At 35.8% G+C, this 24,845-nt stretch overlaps 2 protein-coding genes across 2 annotated transcripts; one reads left to right on the top strand and one right to left on the bottom strand.

Moving 5' to 3' along the window:
- The first annotated feature begins 12,281 nt into the window (after window positions 1-12,281).
- LOC119992180 (F-box protein PP2-B10-like) lies at window positions 12,282-13,533 on the top strand. Its single transcript, XM_038838879.1, has 3 exons — window positions 12,282-12,577; window positions 12,740-12,858; window positions 12,963-13,533. Exons 1-3 carry the CDS (start codon window positions 12,305-12,307, stop codon window positions 13,363-13,365), a joined length of 795 nt encoding a protein of 264 aa, XP_038694807.1. The 5' UTR covers window positions 12,282-12,304; the 3' UTR covers window positions 13,366-13,533.
- A 5,953-nt stretch (window positions 13,534-19,486) lies between these two features.
- LOC119995488 (pentatricopeptide repeat-containing protein At4g21300-like) lies at window positions 19,487-20,455 on the bottom strand. Its single transcript, XM_038842003.1, has one exon. It carries the CDS (start codon window positions 20,453-20,455, stop codon window positions 19,487-19,489), a length of 969 nt encoding a protein of 322 aa, XP_038697931.1.
- Window positions 20,456-24,845: the final 4,390 nt, after the last annotated feature.

Genomic DNA, 24,845 nt, shown 5'->3' with positions numbered 1-24,845 from the left:
AGTTGGATAGTTGGAGGGAAAAGAAGAAGAAGAAGATGAATATTATAGGTATAAACCAAAAAATATCTTAAGCCAGATGACTAAATTACCCTTAAATTACACTCTTTTACAATTTTGAAAAGGTTCATGACCTTTTTACAATTAAGTTGTTCAAAGTGTTCTTAGTGTTACCTGTCTGAATTGAAGAATATCCAACTAACTCTTAGTAACCAAAATCTCACACATTTATGAAATACACCCCAAAGCTTTATTGGTTGTACTGTGTTGGCTTCTCTCTTCTAGTCTTCTATTCGGTTGAACTGCACATTCATATGCCTTTGGTGGACAATATTGATATGATTCACTGACCAAATTCAACTTGGATAAATGAACATGGAAGGGGGAAGGTTCTAGATATTTCCAATGCTTTATATATGATCATAGTTTGCTTTTTATTATATAAGATTGAAGTTCTCATATGATAACTACACACTGTCTAGTACTTGACCAAACTCCAAAGAAATGGGTAGTAGAGAAAGCACAGTAAGATCTACTGAGGATGGTGAAGATGAAGTTTCCGAGATTGCGAAAATAATAGCTGCTGTTGCAAAGATGTGATGCTATCAGAGTTTTCCAATTATGATGCAGACACCATAATCAAGGCTACATGTCTATCTCTCCAACAATAAACGTTAACACATATTGGACACTCATGCTGGAAGAGAAAGGCAAGTCAAAGACTCATGCATGCACAACTTGGCTTAAAGTTTTTTTTTTGCAATGAATGGTATTTTCAGATTGATATTGTTTCTGAGGTTACAATCACATAAAGTCAAGAGTGTTAAGCGATGCATCTCATCAAGAAAGAAAAGGCAAAAAAAATTTAAAAGAATTTGACAAGAATTTTCTTTACGCCCAAATTTGAGTAAAGACTTTTTTGTAATCCCAAATTTAGGGCTCATTAATTTTTATCTTTGAAATAATTTGCTTTGGATACATGGCGGCATCTTCAATACAAGTCCAGTATGAAATGTATGTTTCATCTGAGCCACACGCTCGCATTTTGAAATGTCTTAATTAATTTTTTTGTTTGGGATTCAAATAATATTTTCCCACATCGAGAAATGTTTCGAGTATATCTACTTAATATGGCATCACAAAGTTTTGTAATTTTTCGTATGACACAAAACATGATTATCAATCAACTATGGCAAAGTACTTTAGCCTTCAATAGTGTAAATCTAGTTAATTTCTCATGTTACAATCAAAGTTTCTTTTAATAGAAAGGTTTGGTGACTGATATTAAGAATCTTAGAAAATCCTAAGTAATAATCTAAAACAATGACTCATTGACTAAGACTTGGGCCAACTTGGCTTAAAATTTCTTTGCAATGAATGGTATTTTCAAATTGATGTTGTTTACGTGTTACAATCACACATGATGTATCACTTTCACAAATTCAGAAGTATTAAATGGTGCATTTCGCCATTAAATATAGAGACGGCAAAAGCCAGCAAAAAAAGCTTAAAGACTTGGGCAATAATTTTCTTTAACCCCAAATTTGAGTAACACGTTTGGCAAGACATTTCTATAACCCCAAATATAAGTTCTATGAAATGTCTATTTCCAAGAATTAAACATGGGACATCTAAGTGGCACACCTGTAACTCTGTCAATGAGTCACATGCTCATCTTTTGAAATACTTGTCAATTTTATTTTTTTTGGATTTAACTAATATTTTCTCACACCCGAGAATTTTTTTAGTATATCTAGTTAATATGGCATGCATGTCAGAGTCCTGTAAAGATGACTCAAAACATGATCAACCATAACAAAGTGCTTTGGCCTTCAACAGTTTAAGGCTATCTAGATTGGACATTTAGAGTTTCATTATCGTCATTTTGTGCAAAAGAACCCCACATCAGAGACTCCAAATGAAACTGTAAATCTCTTATTCGCTACAGTTCAACGCCACATCTTACGTTTAACTGTAGCAAACTCATGTGAATTGTTTTCATTAAAATATTTCAAGGGCCCACATAGACCACACAATAACAAGTCCTCCACTGGATATCATTGTCCGTCAAGAATGTCCTAATAAAATATTTTTTATTCTTTTAAAATTTCAAGCTTTTGCAGCACACACGATTAATTTTTTTATACATTGCTTATTTAATGTTTTCAACCAATTACACATTAAATTCATTAATCACCACTAAATATCGATGAAGTAGTATATCATAAATAAAATAATTTGAGAAATAAAAGTATAATATATAAAATTAAAATATCAATGTTAATTGATTTATTATCAAAATGTGGTAGATTTTTTGTTATGATAGCTAAAAAAAGATGATTTTAAATAATAAAATTGATTTTATAAAAGAATATTTAAATGATTTAGAATATGGTTTAGAGTCTCTGCAGCGTGATGATACTATTTAAGAAACTGTAAATTTGTGAAAAATATAATTTTATTATAAATTTAGAGCTTTTGTTAATAGTTTATGCTGTGGATAGTCTAAGTACATGCAATTGAACCAATCAAACTTTCTTTTAATAGAATCAATGATATTAAGAATTTTAGCAAATTATGAACTAAATCATACAAAATCTTCTACCGTAGAAAGAATACATACCTCTGTAGACCAATCAACTTGAGATAAATCTTCATTTCCAATAGCCATCCTGCATCAGAAACAAGAGATGGTTTTCAATTTCATGTAATAAGAACCGAATCAAAACCGCCCTGATCAAGAAAATCAAAAAATCTAAAGCCCTAATTCCATCGGCAAACGACAAAGAATAATTGGTAATCCAAGAGTATACACAAATTTTTACCTGCGCAGTCAAGCGGAAAACAAAGATTAGGCGGCTTTGATGTTTTTGTCAGCCGATCAGGGGTAATGCGACTGTTACACCCTAATTCATTGGTATATGATTGTTGATTGGAAAACGAGAAATTTGAGGGAAGGGAAAATGGGAGATGGAGCAAGGCGGGAAACTCGGATAGATTTTACGGGTAGTTTAGTAATTTCGTCGACTTTATATATTTTATGGTTTTTACCTAGTCAAGTAGAACTGACTTGTCAAAAGACTCAAAACAAATTTCGGAAACGTCAATATTTTCTATTCAAGCCAAACATGTTTTCTATTCATAGAAAATAGAAACTGAAAATGAAAATAGAAAATAGAAAACAGAAAATATTTTCTCAACACCCCAACAACAAAAAGAACAGAAAGAGACACTCATAATCAATGGGGGGAAAATTAAACCAAAAATAAACAACAAGGCTAGGATGAAGTTAAGATGCAGATGGCGACCATTTGAGGGCGCCATTGAATACATTTTCTTGCATTTCATATTATTCTATCCAAGTAAGTGCGAGAGTGAAGCAGGGGCTAAGGCTTTGTAAAAAGAAAAAAAAAACAAAAAACCATATAAAAATCCAAAGCCTTATTATGCGATAAAATTGGTTTCAAATAGAAAAGAGTGTTGAAACACCAAGCACTGGTGTGACCATATTTGGCTCTGCTGTTGAATTAACACAGTAGGTTAATGCCCTAAAACAGTTGTTATAGGATGATGAGATGAAAGGCTACACAAGCATCCTCCGCCGTTGATTGGGTAGATAAAACACAGAAATACCAGACTATTTAGAGACCAACCCTGACATTTGTTCTATAGTCATTAAAACAGTCAACCAAGAAATATGATGGCTATATACATATATATATATATATATATATATTTGATTAACTTATTCAAAGTCTAATTTTTTATGTAATTTTTGTTAATCCATTAGATGTAATAACAAATCCTGACTACAAACAATACGCGGAGTGGCTAGTTCTGTTAATCAGGATATGGTCACTTTTCAAGTGGCCCAGTAGAATAATCTGATTAGTGATTTAGTATAAGATCATGAATCACAAGGGGAACAAACACATCTTCAGCAAATAAACAAGATTGTAACATCAAGGCCCCACAATTTTAATAATATATTTAATAAAATAGTTACTGTTTATAAATTTAATAAAATTAAATGATTAAAAATTTAATATAATTTTAAAATTTGATATTTATTTATGCTTAAAATTAATCTAATAATAAATTAATTTATTAATATTTACAATTAATTTATTATTTTATTTATTTGACTAATTAACATTTTCAGTTGATATAAAAAATTCTAATATACTTAAATTAATTTTAATAATAAATTATATTTATTAAATTAACTTTAATAACAAAATGAAAAAAAAATGATTAAAAATTTATTATTAAATTCAAGATAATACTTTTAGTCAACAGTTTTTCCGCTAGCGTCAGCTTTTAATTCACCAAACACCTCACAACATATTTCACAGCTTTAAGCTCAGCATAATTTTCACAGCATTTCTGCTAGCTTTGAAAATCAATTGTTCTGCCGTATCAAACGGAGCCGAAATTAAAGGCAGAGGGCTGGAAAGACATTCGCTCAGTAAGGAGTTTGGGTAGCTCGACCAATGGGGGAGGTGGGGGTTCCCACCTCAACAGAATCCATAGACGGAGCAGGAACAGATCAATTTTAGGCGCAGTAGTTGGGACACGAAGCACAAGCTAACTCAACACCCGGCAGAGGGCCTCGAAAGAGAGAGAGGAATCAAAATTGCACAGCGAAAGAAAAAGCGAGAGAGAGTGAAATAGGGTTTTGTTTCATAAATTTTGACGGAGAGTTGCGAAACACGGAGATTCTTCGTGTTCACAATTTTCTCTAAATTTTGACGGAGAGTTGCGAAACACGGAGATTCTTCGTGTTCAAAACGTCATTTTCGTGCTTTCTATTTTTCCAGCAAATGAATCTGAAAATGAAAATCATAAAACATGTTTTCTATATTTTAGAAAATGAAAATAGAAAATGTTCATACCAAAGATGCTAACCTCTCTCCATTTCCATTGCACCGTGCAGCGGTTCCGCTGCATATTGTGAAGCTCCGTGTAGGAGCTTCTCTAGTGGAAACGTTGCACATTTTTTTTTAAAATTTTTTTAATTGCGTGGCCCACAAATCGTTAACTTTTTTGACTTTTTACTAGAATTAATGTGGGCCTCACAAATTTAATAATATATTTAATAAAATAGTTATTGTTTATAAGTTTAATAAAATTAAATGATTAAAAATTTAATATAATTTTTAAATTTGATATTTATTTATGCTTAAAATTAATCTATAATAAATTAATCTATTAATATTTACAATTAATTTATTAATTTATTTATTTGATTAATTAACATTTTTCAGTTTTGATATAAAAAATTAGAATATACTTAAATTAATTTTAATAATAAATTATATTTATTAAATTAACTTTAATAACAAACTGAAAAAAAAAAGATTAAAAATTTATTATTAAATTCAAGATAATACTTTTAGTCAACAGTTTTTCTGCAAGCGTCAGCTTTTAATTCACCAAACATCTCGCAGCATATTTTACAGCTTTAAGCTCAGCTTTTTTTTACAGCATTTTTGCTAACGTTGAAAATCAAACTTTCCGCTCTACCAAATGGAGTCATGATGTCCAAGGTGCATTTGGTTTCAACGTTTTCCAAGTGTTTCTATTTTCATTTTCTGGAAAATAGGAAACGTCTTTGAAAGCGTATTTAGTTAGTCATTTTTGAAAATACGGAAATGTAAATGGCTGGAAAACAGAAAACGATATAAAACACGGAGTCTTCCGTCTTCGGATCCGACTTACGTGTTCTGCTCCTGTGATCCTCTGCTCCTTCCTTGTCTTGGATTATCATTCTGAGAAGTGATCCGGAGGTGGCATCTGAGAAGCAATTGCGCCTATAAACGAGCAACACGATCGAGGAATCCAATCTCAAGAAGCGATCCGGAGGTGGCGCTGTAATTGTTGATATGAGGTAAGCTTTCAACTGCGGGTATTTGTTGTTTCATGCCAAATAATTTTCGATTTTTGTTGTTGTGGGGTCTCAATGATGTCACCAAGGAGAAAGAAATGGATCAAGGCTGAAGAGAAAACTGTAATCGACAAGTACGGTGAGATGGTCTCCGATGGGACCCTAGCCAAGATGAAAACCTGTGAATTAGGTGCACCATCTCCTTGACCCAATTGGACATAGTTTATCAATTTATCCTGGCAAATCCAACTTAGTTTTGACAGAGGGATTGCTCTGACCCAGAGCGTTTGATGAGACTGCGATGTTGGAGACTTGGAGGATAGCACTTGCTTGGTACATCTTACATGGCGACGAAAAATTATACATCAATAGAGTGATTCTGTTTGCATTCTCTATGTGATGCACATTCTGTTTTTATTATTTTATGCCCTAAGACTTTGGTTTATTGTAATTTGTTTTTGAACCATGAATCTGTTAGACATTGGAATGAATCTGGGTGGACAATGCATATTGCGTCCATTCACGGTGGTGATGATGATTTCAAGAATTATAATCACAATGAAGATGAGCAAGATAGTGATGATTCATCGATGTTTCTTCTGGTTTGCAGAGCAGTTGTGGAGGATGAGGAAGTGCAGCATAATGGGCTACACAGAAGAAAGTTCATATAAAGAAGCCAATATCGGAGAAAGTAAAAAGAAGACAAGAAAGAAGAGGGATTTGTGTAGTCAACAAGAGTTGATGAAGAAATGTTTGTTTTTTTATATGAAAATAGAAAATAGAAAACAGTATTTCAAACTAAACGCACTATATTGTTTTTTGATTTGGGACTTTGAAGAATACATTTGTTATAGATGAGAGCTGTCCACAATCTTAATGCCCAAGAAATTGACCAAATAAAAAACTTGGTGGAAATAAGTAATTCATCCAAATGTCTGGACCACTTTGTCATGGCATACTCATCACGATTGGTTGTATGTTCCCACTAATTGCACAATAACTAGCACGGATTCATGTAGATTGCAGACTCACTAGTTTCCAGATTTTCCCCTGATTTTCTCTTTACATCATTTGACTAATGCCCAAAATGACTGGTCCCATGTTTGAAAAGGCAGTGGTCTCTATCTATGTGTGTGTGGGATGGAAGAAAATTGGTCTATCATGAAATTTGTAACACAACCATTCGTGTATTTCTCACCACGGTGCAAGGTTTGAATCATGTGAACAATATATTTGTGAGTGTGGTGTTGCATGTGTATGAGTTCTATGTTGTAGTGGGTAGAATCTACAATCAAATATTTATATCGTTGAGCCACCAGCAACCAATGATCTGGACAGAAGAATCAGGGTGAGAGTGATGCACCGGTGTGGTACCTGCCAAAGACACTTTGACGCTCAAGTTAGAATAGTAATTCAAGGTTTTTTTTGACTCTTTTCCAGCAAATAATACAATGTCAAAGTAACAAATGGAAATAGATCTAGGATGTAATTGTATGATCAGAATGAAGACTGTGTCGAAGAAGATTTTCCGGAGATGGTCAGAGAGAAAAGAAGAAGATCCCCTCTCCTTGGTGAGATTTTGCTATTTATGCTGCAATATGAGGGACAAATGTCCAAATAAGAGCCGCCGATCTTTATCCAGGTTACCGTTAGAGACTGACTACCTTCTCTTTCAAACCTGCTCTGACCATTTCGACGCCATTCTATGATGGGACATTAGACAGCTTCAGGTGTCAGGGACTACCTCAGTTGTGTCAAAGGTGGATCGGTTTGATTGCTTATTGTCAAATGTCCTAGCTGATTTACAAGAAAAACAGAATCAAAAGACGAAACATTGATACTCGGGATAAGGGGAAGGCGATATCGTCATTAGCTTCGATGTTGAGTTCGAAGTCTTTGACGGTCGAAGATACGGGTCTTCGACAGAAGCTATTCAAACCGACTCTGACTTGGGCTTAAGTTAATTTACATTGTTTGGCGGACCATGATGAATTGACGAGGGATTAAGTTAATTTACATTGTTTTGTTCCATCGGGCTAACAGTATGAATATTACTCTTATTTTACAGTATTAGAAATTCCATTACTTGATCTGTAAATAATACCAAATTCCAAGGCATGGCACTTGCAATTTGTGCGTTCTGCAGCACCTCTTGTGTGCGTGAGAATTGAGAAGTGTGTGCTCTGTTTATCGTGCGTGTGCGCTTTATGTGTGTGCTTGTGCATGACATCGGTCACAGTGGCCACATCACAGAACCATAAAGCCATCACCACAACACAAAAATCAACAAAGGCGGTAATGCACAGACCTGATCACAGGGGCGGACCCAGAATTTGAACTCACTGTGGGCAAAATTTAAATACAATGGGCATGTTTGGAAGTGCTGTCAACTGCCGTGAAGTGTTGTGCGGTGCCGTAAGTTATAAAACTGTGGTGCTGTGAGGTGAGTTGGAACACAAAGCTGTTTTGCGCATCATTTTTAGAACTGTGGTGTGGTGCTGTGAGGTGCGTTTGGCGTATCTAAATTACGGTTATATTAGATAACTAATAATATTAATATAAAATCACTTAACTTTTACATTGTACATTAATCTAAAATAAAATAATTGACTTAATTTGATTACGTGGGACAATTCAACATATATTATAAGCGTTTGGGAGTGTTGTGAGGTGTGGTGAGGTTCTGTGAGGTAAAAAGTTGTGGTGTTGTGAGGTGAGTTCTGTTGTAAAAGCGTTTAGCGTGTCGCAAAAAACTATGGTGCTGTGAAATGTGGTGCACCTGAACACACTGCAAACACACTGCCAAACACCCACATGAGTTTATATGCATTTCAAAGTAATAGCTTGTCGTCCCCCCACACTCTCAGTGTGCCATCCGAGCACACATGCTTAATATTCCGAAGACCAAGAGTCTAGGAGAAGACCATGAGTATACAAGAGGACCAAGATTCCCCAAAAGCATCAAAGTAGGGCGATGAGGAGAGCTCTTCAGCATGACTAAAAAGCCAACCTCGGTACCTTGCCGAACACACATACTCAGTTTAATGAAGATGTCATGCCCCGGTGTGAAAGGGCCCACAAGAAGATCAGTTACAAAAGAAGCAATAAATAGTGGATCCACTCACCCACGATATCAACATTAATGAGGAGAGACTCACTATCTTTCGTAACGGACTCTCATCTAGCTACTATAAAAGGGGACCCCCGCCTCAGGTAAACATTACATTCGAAGCACATTCTAAGCTCTAAGCTCAAGCTCAACTAAACTCATGCACTCTAGCACACTTAATAGCAAATTGATAGAAGAGAGCTCATAACACCGAGCGCTCTTCCTTTTTGACTATTTATTGACTTGAGCATCGGAAAGGACCCCCGAGCGTACCCTCGTGGGGCTCCCATAACTTACGTGTTTCCTTATGTAGATCATCCTTTAGAGCGACCAGGACGATCCTAACTTCGATCCTACTATCGATGACGTCCTTGGAGCCGGAGACAATTTTGAACGTCATCAATCTTAATAACATTAAAACTTCTTTTTTTTAAGCTTAATAGAACTTATAAGCTAATTTATCTGGGGTGTTTGGTATAGTAGTGTTTGTCCCTAACTTATCACTTATAAGTTTTACCAAATGACCGACACCAAAGTGTGTGTACTTATCCCAAGTGTAGGGTATCGACAAGTAATAAAACCGGTGAGTCCGGTATCGTATCCACAAGGAAGCAAAGCAAATTTCCTGGTGAATGAATTCATAACAAAAGTAAACAAGAATTGAATTTAAAACAATTAATTAAAAACCTAGTCCCTAATCCGTCCCGGTTGCTACTCGGTTCTCATACTCAAGGTATTATTGCAACCACGCACAACCATACACAACGCATTGTGCAATACTATTAACTATGCATATGCAAAGGAAATTGGGCATGAAGACTTCAATTCCTACATTGAGGCCATCGGTCCTCTTGGTCTACGATGAATGCAAAGGGGTAGGCACCTATTCTTATGGATTAATATTCTCCTTTGGGGCTCGGCTTTGCGAGCCCCTAGTTTCACACTCCAAGACCAATTAACCATAACTCTACCATGCATGTTCCATAAATTCCACAAAATCTCATCATCAATACACACAATTAATAGTTATGTAATGAAAACTCAATCAATTGGGGAAATAATGCATTGGGCATTAACAATTCCTAATCAAACATGTTAAATCGAATCCCTAAATTATACAATCCAAAAACACAATAAACAAGCTATTCTCATGCACCAAAATACATAACTATCACAAAATCAAAAGAGAGAGATTGAAACTTTTCGACATACCTTGAGCAATCGAAACCTCGCACCCACCGTTAGGGACTAGAAACTAGAAAGAGAATTTAGCCACTCATCATAATGAACGTAAACATCAATTTTATAGAAGAAAACCAATGTTTACAATCAAAATCACAAGGACTAAGCAAAACCCTAGAGAGAGAAAGACAAAGAGGCACAATGTTATAGAATGGAATCAATGAGGTAGAAACTCAAATATTAGGGTTTTCCCCTCATTTTACAACAGACATCACTGTTGTAGTGTCTACCGACCAAAACTCTAATCGTGCGCTTCGAATCCATTTATTTTTTGCCTTTACTTCCATTCGGCTTGGTAATCAATCAGGTTTGGCGCTGAAATGTTGAAGTTTAAGTACCAGTGAGCATGGGCTGTCTAGAGAGCTTATAAGGCCCAATACTTCTTTAGCCAATTAACCTATTGATTGCTAGCTCAATTAATAAGAAGATGTTTTTTTTGGGAGCCGTTATTCGTATTGATAGCTCTCGGGCAATTGTTGATTTCATTATATATCTTTTTGTTGTAGTTCCTTTTTGGGTCCTCTTGGCTGTGTTGTTCAGAAAAAAAAAATTGTCATTGCCCTTAATTTATGTGAGAGTATTTCACAATTCTAAAGGAAAATGACCACCGCACATCATTGGTTAGCTGTCATTACACATAACACATGTGAGGTCGGACCACAAAAGTCAACTTGCTCTAGTCTCCACGAGTAGACAACACAAAATTATACAATTCCTTGGTTATTAAGGAAAATTACATAATAGTAAAATGAATAATGCTTGAGACTCTCGAATAGTGATCCCAAAAGATCTCATTTAATGTAGAGTGTTGGATGTGAAGTGAGTCCTACATTTATATTTTTAATCAATCATTATTTTAATACCACAAAGGTTTGGGGGTCTTTTAGGGATCACAAAATGGGGATATAGTATTATCCTAATAAAATATATAATTGAATGGAGAAGACAATAGAATAATACAATAGACAACACAACCATTTTCATAGTGGTTTGACACTCATAGGGATGAAAAAAAAACCGATCCGAACACTATTCACAGGATACCCAATCCGTTTAGTACCCTAAAACCGGTTTGATAGGTTTTGGAAACAGTTTTGGTTTTGGTTTTCAAACCCGTCATGGTTTGGGGTCAGGTTTAGTTTTTGGTGCCGGGTTTAGGATACCCAAACCGTTTAATAAAAAAATCCATTATAGTAATAATATTATAAATTATATATAAAGGTATACTAAATTATAACGTGATAAAGCATATTAAAACCTATATGTTTATAGAAGCATACTAATAAAACTATAAATTAGACTAATTTGAATTATAAAATCATAATTAATATAAATCATAGTCAATATTAATTTATATTAATATAATCATCAAAGAAAAAAATAAAAAATATTAAAAGTTAAATGGTAAACGGGTACCCGATGGTAAACGGTTATAAAACAGTTCCGGGTTTAAAAATTTAAATGGTTTTTTAAATGGTTTTGGAATGGTTTTGGTATAGAGTATCTCAAATGAAAACGGTTTTGGTATTTGCTATTTGGAAGGGTACCCGACCCGTTGTTATCCCTAGACACTCAACCTATATCTAATCTCTGAAGCCTTTTGTGGCTACATTTTCTTTCTTTCTTTTTTTAAGATTTTAGATACCGTTGACGAATATGCTCTCATTGGAATCGAACCGTAGACACATATATGCCTTATAGCCTAACCCAGTCGATTGCCAACTGAACCATCTCTTGTTGGTGGTTGCATATTCTTATTGATTTTTTAGGGTATTTGATTGATATCACAAATAATATGATTGAAACAATAAATTCTATAATAGATGATACCATTAACGAGATAATTATAGCTGATTTACTCAGTTGCATATATAGATAAGGCATTTCCTTGACTTAGAATTTGTCAAAAGTCTTTGTCTTCCTACTTCTCCAAGGCACATATAATATTACTACTTACTAGGAACCTTCCTATGTGTTGAGAAAACAATCTAAATATACAAAAAAAAGTATATAAAAACCCCAAAAATATTGGGAAAAAGGAGGGGGAACTAAGGAATCCAAAGACAAAAATGGAGTACCTTACAAAGTTGCCAGAAGAGAGCATATCTCTCATCATCTCCTACACATCACCACGGGACGCTTGCAGATCATCAGCGGTTTCACGTTCTATGAGGGAATCTGCAGATTCAGATGCTGTGTGGAGGAGTTTTCTGCCCTCTGATTGTCAGGACATAGTTTCCAAATCATCAGCTTCAACGTCGTTGCCGTTGATTCTTATGCCTAGGAAGGAGCTTTATTTCTACCTGTGTCATAATCCCATCTGCATTGGAAATGGTAACATGGTAAGCACAAGTCAGTTCTTGTGTCTTCATCTAGTTATTGATTTAATTTCTTAAGCTATCATGAACCTGGAAACCAAACTTCTTCTCAATGATGTTGTTGAAGTCTCAATTAACTGTGATCTCCATCAAATTAATTCACTTATTGCTTGTTTCTTGAAGCAGAGCTTTTCATTGGAGAAAGAGGGTGGGAAGAAATGTTATATGATAGGGGCACGAGATCTCTCAATCGCCTGGGGAGATACATCAAGCTATTGGAAATGGAAATCACTTCCAGAATCTAGGTATGTTAAGCCTATCTAGAATTATTTTTCTCAAATGCTACTCGACAATGTTAATGCAATTGTTAGTATTTTGACATTGGTACTGCAATGCCAATGCACCACAGGTTCTCCCAAGTGGCCAAGCTCCGATACGTGTGGTGGCTCGACATCAAGGCGACGATAGAGACTAAAGTTTTGTCTCCTGAAACAACTTATGAAGCTTATTTTGTGTTCAAGTTTGTTGAATCAAGACATGGGTTCAGCCAGAGACCTGTAGAGTTGTGTGTCAATGTAGAAGGAAGTGAGGGTAAGGAAAAGCTTAGGGTGCGCCTGGATCTCCCGTTGGATATGCCTCAAGACCCTCGGCCATCTCAACGGAGAGACGGATGGATGGAGATCGAAATGGGTAGTTTCTACAATGAACATGGAGATGATGGCACTGTTTTGTGTAGTCTAATGGAGACTGATAACTATGCCATTAAGAGGGGACTCATTGTTGAAGGGATTGAGTTTAGGCCTAAAAGTTAGTCACTTACCCAGATACATCTCTCCTGTTTAAGGACTTCCTCCCAAAAAAAGCAGTAATTGTGACATTCTGAAGTCAATTTCTTGTCAAGAACAATAATCTCATTTTATGGCCATGCCTGTCTAGTCTACTGTTTCTATAATGCTATTTACTTCTTCAGCAGATACAAATGTATTTGAGTAGCAGATATGAGCAGTCATTAGTAATTGAAAAATGCTCTAGACATTGCTAAATTGATTGCTACCAATCTGATCAGCGGACGAAATAACAAAGCAAACTAAAATACACTGAAACTTTTCATTTATACAGTCAAAATGACCAATAACACTGTCTATGCAACTTACCTTACTTAACAGGATGGCTGGCTGATTCCATGGGCTGGGCACCCACCTATGGTGTAGCTCCACACTAAGCATATTAGGCTGAGGAATACCATGAAAGAATTCTAGTTAGTATGATAACATATGCATAGATAGCTGGTCATAAGGACAACCGAAGAATAAAAACCATGTTTGATTTTGTTTGCCTTACATAAGAAGATTGCAGACTTTGAAGAACAATAAGAAACAGTTGAACCATCCAATCTCAGCTTAGCTAGCATTACCACAAGACTATTCTTCTTACTCCTATCCATGTCTAATCCTGGAAGGGCAGAGATTATGTTTGCAAGTCATTGAGTTAACCCATAGCACTAACAGTGCAGAATCCCTAGATTATGAATTCCAAGCAGAACATATTGTAGAAAACCATGGTGTAATGCTTAAACTTCAGAATGAAAACTGGTTACACACTCCTAAGAAATGATGGAAATATTATGGTGAAAAAATGGATGTAGAATCTTGAATGCACCTGTAATTTGTCCTAGCCATTCTCTCAAGACTTCTAAAAAATGGATGTAGAATCTTGAATGCACCTGTAATTTGTCCTAGCCATTCTCTCAAGACTTCTAAAGAATATTTCTTATCAAGAACAATAATCTCACCTGCCTATACTATTATACTAAACACTTCTTGATGAGACGCTAATTTCCAGTTGATACATGATTGTCAAGACTCAAGAACACAATCTCACGTTATGATCTTGCCTGCTGATATGGATTTAATTGCAAGCGCACAAATCGCACAAGTAATAAAGAGATTAGTAAATTATCGTTTCCACTAGGGATGTGTTGGCAAAAGAAATCAATGTCAAACAAGCAATAATTATGCAAATTGGGTAAAAAGGATTAGCGATTGGTTTTGATTTTGACTAAACTAATTAAAAAGAACAAAAGACAAATCAAACACAAGTATGTAATCAAAGATGAAAAACACTAGGGTACTTAATTTCACCTTACCTATCCAATTCAATTCCCTTGATCCCTAACTCATCTCTCAATAATGACAATCGATTTCCCAACCTATTCAATGTTCTATTCCTAGATACATCAAACGTATTTTCAATATAAATCTCTATTATTCCTAACAATTGGATTAATATATCAAAAACCCATTAAGACCTATGGAAATCATTTAGCGATAGCATAAGTTACAAATCTATATTCCTATGGTTCAGGCACCCTATGTCATCTATGGCTTGAGGCAGACCCTAGATATCTCCTTCCGGTCTCAATCTAGGCAGCTGATATGGATTTAATTGCAAGCGCACAAATCGTACAAGTAATAAAGAGATGAATAAATTATCGTTTCCACTAGGGATGTGTTGGCAATCAAGATCAATGTCAAACTAGCAACAACTATGCAAATTGGGGAAATGGATTCGAGATTGATTTTGTTTTTAAACTAAACTAAAGCAAAAGAACAAAGACAAATCAAAGACAAGTATGAAACCAAGGACGGAAAGCACTAGGGTACTTAACGCCCCCTCACCTATCCAATTCAATTCCCTTGGTCCCTTAATCCCTAATTCCTCTCTCTATAATGACAATCGATTTCTTAACCTATTCATTGTTCTATTCCTAGATACATCAAACGTATTTTCAACATAAATCCCTGTTATTCCTAACAATCGGATTAATATATCAAAAACCCATTAAAAACTATGGAAATCATTTAGCGATTGCATAAGTCACAAACCTATATTCCTATGGTTCACGCACCCTATGTCATCTATGGCTTAAGGCAAACCCTAGATATCTCCTTCCGGTCTCAATCTAGGCAACAAATCAATTGAATGATGGCCAAACATTCAAAAGCATTAATCACACCCATAGACAATCAAGAGAGAGAGAAATCAAGAAATAAGGAAACCAAGTTTATTGAATCTTCAAGGTTTGGTTACATTAAGTCCCTAGTAAGAAATTTAGCCACTCATGGAAGCAAAATACATCATTAAACAAAGGAAATCAACCATAGAAACTAGGATAGAAAAGGAGAGAGAAAACCCCCTTGTAGACCCTCTTCTTCTCCAAGCTCCAATGGTGGCTCCAAGCTCTCCAATGGTGGTAGAATGAAACCCCCTCCAAGAACTCCCCCAAAACCCTATTTTTCTGCCCTTTTATACTTCCCCAAACTCTTATGTCGTTTTCAAAACAAGTTGGGGTCGTTTTGGCTTAAAAACAAGTGAATTCGGAACTTTTTCACGAAACTGCGCGTGCTGTGAATAGTACCTCTTATCGATCGGGAATATTTCCGATCGATCGGAAATACAATCTGCCTCCATGAGTTTTTTTAGTGTTTTGGCAGGTCCGATCGATCGGGAATGGCTCCGATCGATCGAAAATCAGTTCTGGAGTCCAAATCTTCATTTTGCACTCTTTTCCTCCCTTTTTTGTCTTGGCAACTACTATATGCAAATATAGTTTTCTTAGGCAATATCAACTCTTAATCAACTCAAAATGGGATGAACTTATGTGTAAAGGATGTAAAAATGTATGTATATATTCGGCACATCAGCAGCAAATCAATTGAATGATGGCCAAACACTCAAAAGCATTAATCACACCTATAGACAATCAAGAGAGAGAGAAATCAAGAAATAAGGAAATCAAGTTTATTGAATTTTCAAGGTTTGGTTACGTTAAGACCCTAGTAGGAAATCTAGCCACTCATGGAAGCAAAATACATCATTAAACAAAGGAAATCAGTCATAGAAACTAGGATAGAAAAGGAGCGGGAAAACCCCTTGTAGACCCTCTTCTTCTCCAAGCTCCAATGGTGGCTCCAAGCTCTCCAATGGTGGTAGAATGTGTGAGAATGTGTAAGAGTCCCTTAAAACCCTAAAAACTACCTATTTATACTTCCTTAAACTCTTATGTCGTTTCTCATACAAGTTGAGGTCGTTTTGGTTCGCACCCATTTGAATTCGGAATTTTTTCGCGAAATTCACTGTGCTATGAATAGTAATCCGATTGATGGGAAATAGCTGCTGGAATTGTTAAGCTTTACATGGCCCGATCGATCGGGATCCAATTCCTATCGATCGGGATTTGCCTCTGCTATTCTTTTCTCCTTTCTTCAATTGATCCGATTTGACTCCTTTTCGTCCGATATGCTCCTATGCATGTGCAAATATACAATTCTTAGGCATTATCAACCCTCAATTTACTCAAGGAACCATGAAATACAATGTAAATGGTGTGTAATTATATGTATATAATTAGCACAACACCTGCCAATACTATTGTGCTATTTACTCACCAAACAATAATGCATTTTATGCTCTAATTAGATGATATGAGCTATTACTAATTGTCAATATTAATTGGCTAGCACTAGACACTAATAAATGACATGACTATCAATCTGTTTGTGAGAATCACAATCTAATCACCTCACCAGAAGGGAAAAAAAAAAAGATAAACAAAAACCATAAAAACTTTCATTTATACAAGCATCCAGATACGAAGAGACAGGTCAGATGCAGATAATTTTCACTCACAATCTTCGTTGACAAAATCCGTAGGAGAGAATTAACACTAACAAAATCCGAATAAGAACATCAATATACCTGACTAAACTTTTTCTTCCTCTTGTTGCCGCTGCTCTTGGGACCATTTCCAGCCATGGGAAGAATTCAGTAGATGTGCAGTCATTAAATGAGTTGAACTTCCTGTTTGGACCGCATTTTGGAACCACTCGAAGAATTCTTACTCTGTCACGGACTCTTCCATCTTAGGTCCTTGAATGCCATGCCAATATAATAACCCGTCTCTTCTGCAAAATGGTTACCATTCGAGTATGGAACAATGGATTGCATCATTATAAAACTCACACTTTCTCATGTATTAAATTTAGTGCCGTCTTATTCCAGGACAAGTTATTCCGCAACTTTCGTTAAATCTAAACTCCGGCTGTCAATCACGTCCTCCATTCTAGCCAAACTTTTGCATTAAAGGCTAAGTAAAAGATCAGCAACACAAACTAGGAGGCAAGAGATTTTAATGTTATAAACTAGGCAAAAACGTCAATGAGCTTCATATGCTAAAGACCAGCTCATGGGTTCCAATCTCCTTCATAAAATCTTAATAGGAGGGAGAGGGAGGGACACCATTTACCCTGATGATGTACGTTAGACACAAAGCTTGAGGTCATCAGTAATATCTTTTTAACAAATTTCATGGTCTCCATCTGCATTACACATTCACCAGTCATCTTCATTGTTGCATTAGGGTGACAATAAATTGACCAACTCTCTGGTGCTTTGCCGTTATAAAATTTATCATCACAGAACATTCAGTGTACCGGTACACTTTCAGAAAAAGGAGTGACTTTAGCCCTAACAAAAAAAGTAGAGAATAACCCTCTTAAGATATCCATTCAACAAAAGAACAAAGTTCAATGTCATCAGTCAAAAAGAATCAACAGAATGCGGAGAACTCTACCCATTCTTGAAAAGTCCTCCAGAGAGAGAATTATTGGCTTAATTTGTTTCAACTTTCAACTAGCCACATAAATAGCATCCTTTTTGCCAGTAACATGGCAAAGAATTGTGTCCAATAAAAATAAATTTCACATACTAAACAAAAAATTATGGCATTCACCCTTTCCATCGCTCTCTTCCTCCTTTTGTGTCATAACAGATTATATATTCAATCAAGCTTACTTAGCAAGATGATCATTTCTTGTTCTGAACTAACAACTAAGCTAGATGGCAACAGATGGAATTCAGCTCTACGATGAATATATACATTACATACCTGTTGAGAAGTACTTTGAAACTAGCCAAAATAGTTCAGCAGCTCTTCCCTCCTCAATTCATCATCATATGTTTTTCATTTCAAGGAATCAAGTCAAACCTAAATAATCAGGATACAATAACAACACAATCAGATAGGAAGAATCATATGGAACATAGTAAAGAATAAAGCTTGCACAATAAAATATTGGAAACCAAGAAACTTACCTCATATGCATTTAAGGTTTCTTAAAAGCTTCTGCAGCCTTCTCATTATCCATATTTTTAACAGGATGGACCAGCATTGCCTATTAACAAATTTAGGAACCTCATTAAATAACTTAAGATTCAACTGGTAATTATCGAATCATGCAACATCTCTTAAGTAAAAAGGAAGTTCCAAACAGATTCAGGAAACATTGTTGCTGTGAGCTGTGAGCATGCCAAATTTCACCATAATAATTGCACTCCTTAGACTCTAAATCCAGGAGAGCGAATGGAAAAGAAATAAAATCATGCTAAATATATCAAAAAAATGGCATAGACCTTTTTCCTCTATTCCCATTTAAGTAAAGAAACATCCACAATCTCGTACTGGGGAAGAACTAATATGGATGACACAAGTAACCCCGACTTTAACCATACATATTCATTAGCAACAATCAAATAGATATTAATTAGGGGAAAACAAAAAAGAAGAAAAAAAAAGGTAGGATATCTCTATTACTGAATAATATATTAGATTCCTGAATCTATCAACACCAACTGAAAAAATAAAAACAAACATGGAACAAAAGGGGCATAAAATTGAATTTGATTCAAAGTTTTATAAGTTCAGATACTTTACCATCAACAGTTTCATATGAACAAATTCAATGCGAAAATCCAAGTGGCCATTAATTAGATATATATAAAAATCAGAAAAAAGAAGAAGAAGAAAAGATTTGTTGGTCATCATGTCACTGAGTTTTGTGGGTTTACTGCAACTTAGGGTTGAGGAACATAACCCTATCTTCTCAGCTCCAGAAGAAGACTTTTCAGCATTAAATAAACCTGAGCAGAGTGTGGGCTACTCCCGTCTGCCGACACAAACATATGTGTGATATTATTGACCTCAATCCAGCTGTATCCCGGAACTTTTTGAACTCCTCTTTCTTTCATCATGCTTCGTATCTTAAGTACACCACCCCACTGTCCCATATCAGCAAGTATATTTGAGAGCAGTATGTAGTAGCCAGAGTTTTGAGGATCCAAGGCAAACAGATGTCTTGAAGTCACTTCAGCAAACTCAACATTGCCATGGACTCGACAAGCTCCTAACAATGTCCCCCAAACACCTGTGTCATGCAAGAACGGCATACTCTTTATGGTTTCAAAGGATTCAGTCAAACGACCAGCACAACCATATAAATCTACCACACAAGCGTAATGCTCCATCCGAGCTTGGATACCATACTCCTCAGTCATGCAACGGAAGTAGTAAATGCTGTCATCAACTAGGCCAGCATGCCCACAAGCAGATATTAGACCAAGGAAGGTAACATGATCAGGCTGAATTCCATTTTCCAACATTTCATCGTATAGAGAAAGGGATTCCTTGAGATGACCATGAAACCCATAAGCACCAATGATGCTATTCCATGAAACTTCATTTTCTAATGTCATCATGTTAAATACACGATGTGCGAGATTCAAGTGTCCACATTTCGCATACATGTCTATGAGTGCACTCTCAGCGAAAACATTTGAGCTGAATGCAGCTTTGATCATGAAACCATGGATCTCTTTCCCATAGTGAAGTGCAGGTAACTTTGCACAAGCAGACAGGGCTTGAGATATGCTCATGCAATCAAACTTCATTCCTAGTTTCCTACTATCCCCATTTGACGAAAAAGATCCATTGCCTCCAAGGGATTGCCATTTTTGAGAATAGTTTGTGATCATTGAGTTCCATGAAATAGTATCCCTCTCAGGCATTCTATTGAAAACTTGATGAGCAATTCGCACATGAATCATTTAGTTAAGATATAATCATAATTCACACTCAAGATCACGTATTCAACATGTATTTTGGTGAACAATCATCAAAAAATGCTTTTCCACATTTTATAACATATTCAAGTCCATTATGCTCACACACATTTTGACACACAATCATCAAAAACACAATATTGACCTAGACACTAAGTCTTGGTCCAACACGCACAACAAGTGCAGCATCAAACCTTAGCATGTCTGTATATGCATACATAACTTGATGCATCAAGGCTAACGAATAGTGCCGTCTGCATACCAAATCCTACCAGACAGTCACTCCAAAAGAATACATAATCAAGGTCAACAAATATTGAATTAACAAACTTGAACCTGAACACAAAGGTTCATCAAGCCACGAATACTAACAAGATCTGAATTACGTAACACTGAGCAAAACAATGGCAGGAATAAAAATACAAGTTAGATGCTTGTCCCAAAAATCTGACTTGACTTAAGAACAACTGAAACAAATGTCTGAACAGATTTACTATCATGACATAACTACAACCTCAAATCGATTCTCAAATGTCCAAATTGCCATAACTACAACAATTCCAAGTTAAAATCCCCACTTAAATATCAACAAATTATTAAACAAAATTCAAGCCTTACCTACGGGTCTTATCCCCACAAATTCTCAAGATAGCATCTTTAGCTCACGGACATTAGGAAGTGGACACAAGCATTTGTTCCTTAAATTGTTCCTGTAATTGCAGGAAATCCATAACTTATCACGGACCGAACACTTCCGAACAGAGTTTCTAGTTATATTTTTTTCTAGGATTTTACAAGACCACATACCTAACAAGGTCCTCAATTAACTTAAATCTTGTACACCACATCCATACACAGTTGTTTGATGAGTTAGATTCTGAGTTTACCTTCTTTGCTTTTACTCCGTCTTCAAGCTTTCTGGTAATGGTTTCTAGTCCTTCTCCCTCACCTTGAGCCAAGCACCACGACTTCCTACTTCAGCACTGGTGCCTTCAGAAGAAAAATGAAGGCAGTAGGAGGAATGAAGTCGACATCAACAACAAGGTTTCTTGGCTTCCTAACTTTCTTCTACGTCTTCTTAGAATATCACATGGGCGGGGTGATATACAACCACGTGGTATATAAGTTTATCCAAGTCCCTACCACACATAAGAGGTATTTTTCTTAGTTAATGAATTGGGTCGAAATAAAGTTGTACGAGTTCAATGTATCCACGAAAACCACACAACTCAAAATTGATAATATCTTAAGTGAGTTGGATCTTGATCCACTTATTAAATAGGAAAAAATAAAATCGTACGAGTTCAATGTATCCGTGAAAATCACATAATTCAAAACGAACAATATCTATAACGTGAATGGGGCCTTGGAATTTTCAACACCTCCCTTTAGTTCTGTCTCTTACACTTTTACTTCTAGATTTTCCCTCTAGCTTCCCGTGAAAGCCAACTTGTTGAAAGGCTAGGTCAATGTAGTTTAGGTAAATGTAGTTTGGGCTAAGCCCATTTTCTAAATCTTAAAACCCATGGCCTTCTACAACAAAGGCTATGAAAAATTGAAATGTCCCAAATTACATCCCATACAAATTACAAAGCCTCAGGGCAAGAACATATTGGGTCCAAGATAGCACCTATACAGATACGCTTATTTTGTTTTTTTTTTTTGGGAGAAGTAACGATTTAGAAGAAGGCCAAGGCCAATTTAAGCACATGAAGAATTTTTCCTTAATGCAAGCAGTGATGGACTTTGTGTTATCTGTTAGGTTTTCTTTTTCTGATATGGATTACAGGGCATTCTGGAACTAATTGAAACAAAGGGATGAATTGACCCATTTTTTACAATTATAACGGCTTATTTGCCCCATTTATGAAAGTATAAGGGCTTCAATATAGATTTCATAAAGTTTACAGAATTTATCTCTTCCATATCTAAATTTAATCAATTAGAAATTTAATGCCACGTGACATCGATTAATTGGTCAATGATACGTTAGAATAAAAGTGGAATATCATAAAATTAACAAAATTACATGTCATTCACTAACTGCCATGTCAACACTTTAATGGGATAGAAGTGCTAACATGGTCCACTGTCCAAAGTAAGAGGGCTTCTTTGACACGAAAATAAGTTGAGGGGCTTAATTGACCCATTTTTGAAAGTATAGGGGTCAAATCGTTACTTTGTCCTTTTAAAAAAACACCTTGGGACCGGATAATACATTTAGTGGTCTTGTTTTGACAGCAAGCTGTAATGTATATTGAAGACTTTTCCAAGTCATGAGTCTCATTTATACATTTATCTTAGTCATGACTCTTCAAATAGACATTTCATTTGATGAATCTAGCATCTTTTTGTCATTTGTCAATCGCGTGTATGTTCTTAGGATAGTGATCATGAAAGGATAAGATAACATTGAGACTCAAGGGTTATCTTTTGAAATGAATGGTATTCACACAACTTGGACTCAGGCATCCACCACTTGGTTTAAAGTTTGTTTGCAATGAATGGTATTTTTAGATTGATGATGCTTAGGAAGTCATAATCACACAAAAGTCAAGAGTGTTAAATGGTGCATTTCGTCACTAAAGAGACGACAAAAACAATTGAAAAAGACTTGGCAAAACTTCTCTTTAACCCCAAATTTGCACAAGACTTTGGTAAGACTTTTTCTCTAACCCTAAATTTAAGGCTCATTAATTTATGTCTTTGAAGTCGTTAGCTTTGAGTACACGGGCATCTTCAATACAAAACTTATGAAATGTCTTTTACTAGCAATTGAACCGTGTAACTCTATTATTGAGCTACATGTTCGTCTATTCTTAGAACTCATAAATGTAAGAGAAGTGATACTTATTTTGCTTTTTTGAACAAACAAGGTTTTATGCCAACAAGCTGTTAGCAAGAAATAAAAACCAAGAAAGGAAAAGTAATTAGGAAGAGGAAGTATGTATACTTGTTCACTTGTATCATTTCAGTGGATTTTTGGTGTTGGTGATACTATGGTGATACATCTCTGCAGCTGTAAATGTTTTTCCGGAACGAGCAAGAGAGGTAACCAAGAAAAGAAAATCAAGAACGAAAAAGTAATTAGGCAGAGGCAGTATGCATATCGTTCAATTGTATCATTTTAGTGGATTTTTGGTGTTGATGATACTATAGTGATACATCTCTGCAGCTGTAAATATTTTTCCAGAACGAGCAAGAGAGGTACAAACCAGACAAAGCGAGGAAGGAGAGAAGAGAGAACGAAGCACAACCCAGATTGAGCAACGAAGCATAGTCTAGATTGAGCAATGAAGCATAGTCCAGATCTGTCAAAAACGGAGGCAAGAGCAACTCGATGCAGTCCAGATCGAGCAACGAAGAAGAAGGCGATGAAGAGAGGAGAAGCTCGACAAAAAACAGAGAAGAAGGCAACGAAGAACAATTCAGATCGAGAACCAAAAGAAGAAGAGGGAAGAAAGAAGGAGATAACTTTTAGTAGAGAAGGAGAGAAAGAGAGGACACACTAGAGTTGGATAGTTGGAGGGAGAAAAAGAAGAAGAAGAAGGGTATTGTAGGTATAAAGCAAAAAATGTCTTAAATCAGATGACCAAATTACCCTTAAATTGCATACTAACTTACTCTTAGTAACCAAAAACTCACACATTTATGCTTCGCTCTTCTTGTCTTCTATTCGCTTGAACTGCAAATTCATATGCCTTTGCTAGACAATATTGATATGATTCACGGACCCAATTCAACTTGGATAAATGAACATGGAAGCGGGAAGGTTCTAGATATTTCCAATGCTTTATATATGATCATAGTTTGCTTTTTACTATATAAGATTGAAGTTCTCATATCATAACTACACACAGTCTAGTACTTGACCAAACTCCAAAGAAATGGGTAGTAGTGAAAGCAACAAGATCTACTGAGGATGGTGAAGATGAAGTTTCCGACATTGCGAAAATAATAGCTGTTGTTGCAAAGATTGGTTTTTTTTTTTTTTAGTGCGACGTCTGTTTCTTTTTTGGCTTGTTTAGAGTCTTCTTCGAACAGGAAAACCATGAAAGCTGCAGGAAGGAATTATCTCATGTACGGGGATAACTTTGAGAGACCCTGCAAGCTATTTCCAATGTTAGGGTGGCGATGCGGGATAGGGCAGGGAGGGTGTGCTCACAAGTCCCCCTTCCTGCTCGCAAGTTTCTTGTTGGAGGAGTGTGGTGGGAGAATGTTAAACCTAGGGAAACAATTGGTCAAATCTAAGTCAACCTAAGTTGGGGTGTAGTTAAAAAATAATGGGGTGCAAATAAAGATCATTAAGCGGACAATTGGCAATAAGAGCACTTTA

The sequence above is a fragment of the Tripterygium wilfordii genome, chromosome 1 (genome assembly GCF_013401445.1).
Source record: "Tripterygium wilfordii isolate XIE 37 chromosome 1, ASM1340144v1, whole genome shotgun sequence".
Taxonomy (NCBI): Eukaryota; Viridiplantae; Streptophyta; class Magnoliopsida; order Celastrales; family Celastraceae; genus Tripterygium; species Tripterygium wilfordii.
This window is presented reverse-complemented; position numbering and strand designations above follow the sequence as displayed.

Coding starts and splice junctions, on each gene's coding strand:
- LOC119992180 (XM_038838879.1), top strand. CDS start 12,305: ATGGAGTACCTTACAAAGTTGCCAGAAGAGAGCATATCTCTCATCATC. Junction 12,578..12,739: donor GCATTGGAAATGGTAACATG/GTAAGCACAAGT, acceptor TTCTTGAAGCAG/AGCTTTTCATTGGAGAAAGA. Junction 12,859..12,962: donor AAATCACTTCCAGAATCTAG/GTATGTTAAGCC, acceptor AATGCACCACAG/GTTCTCCCAAGTGGCCAAGC.
- LOC119995488 (XM_038842003.1), bottom strand. CDS start 20,455: ATGCCTGAGAGGGATACTATTTCATGGAACTCAATGATCACAAACTAT.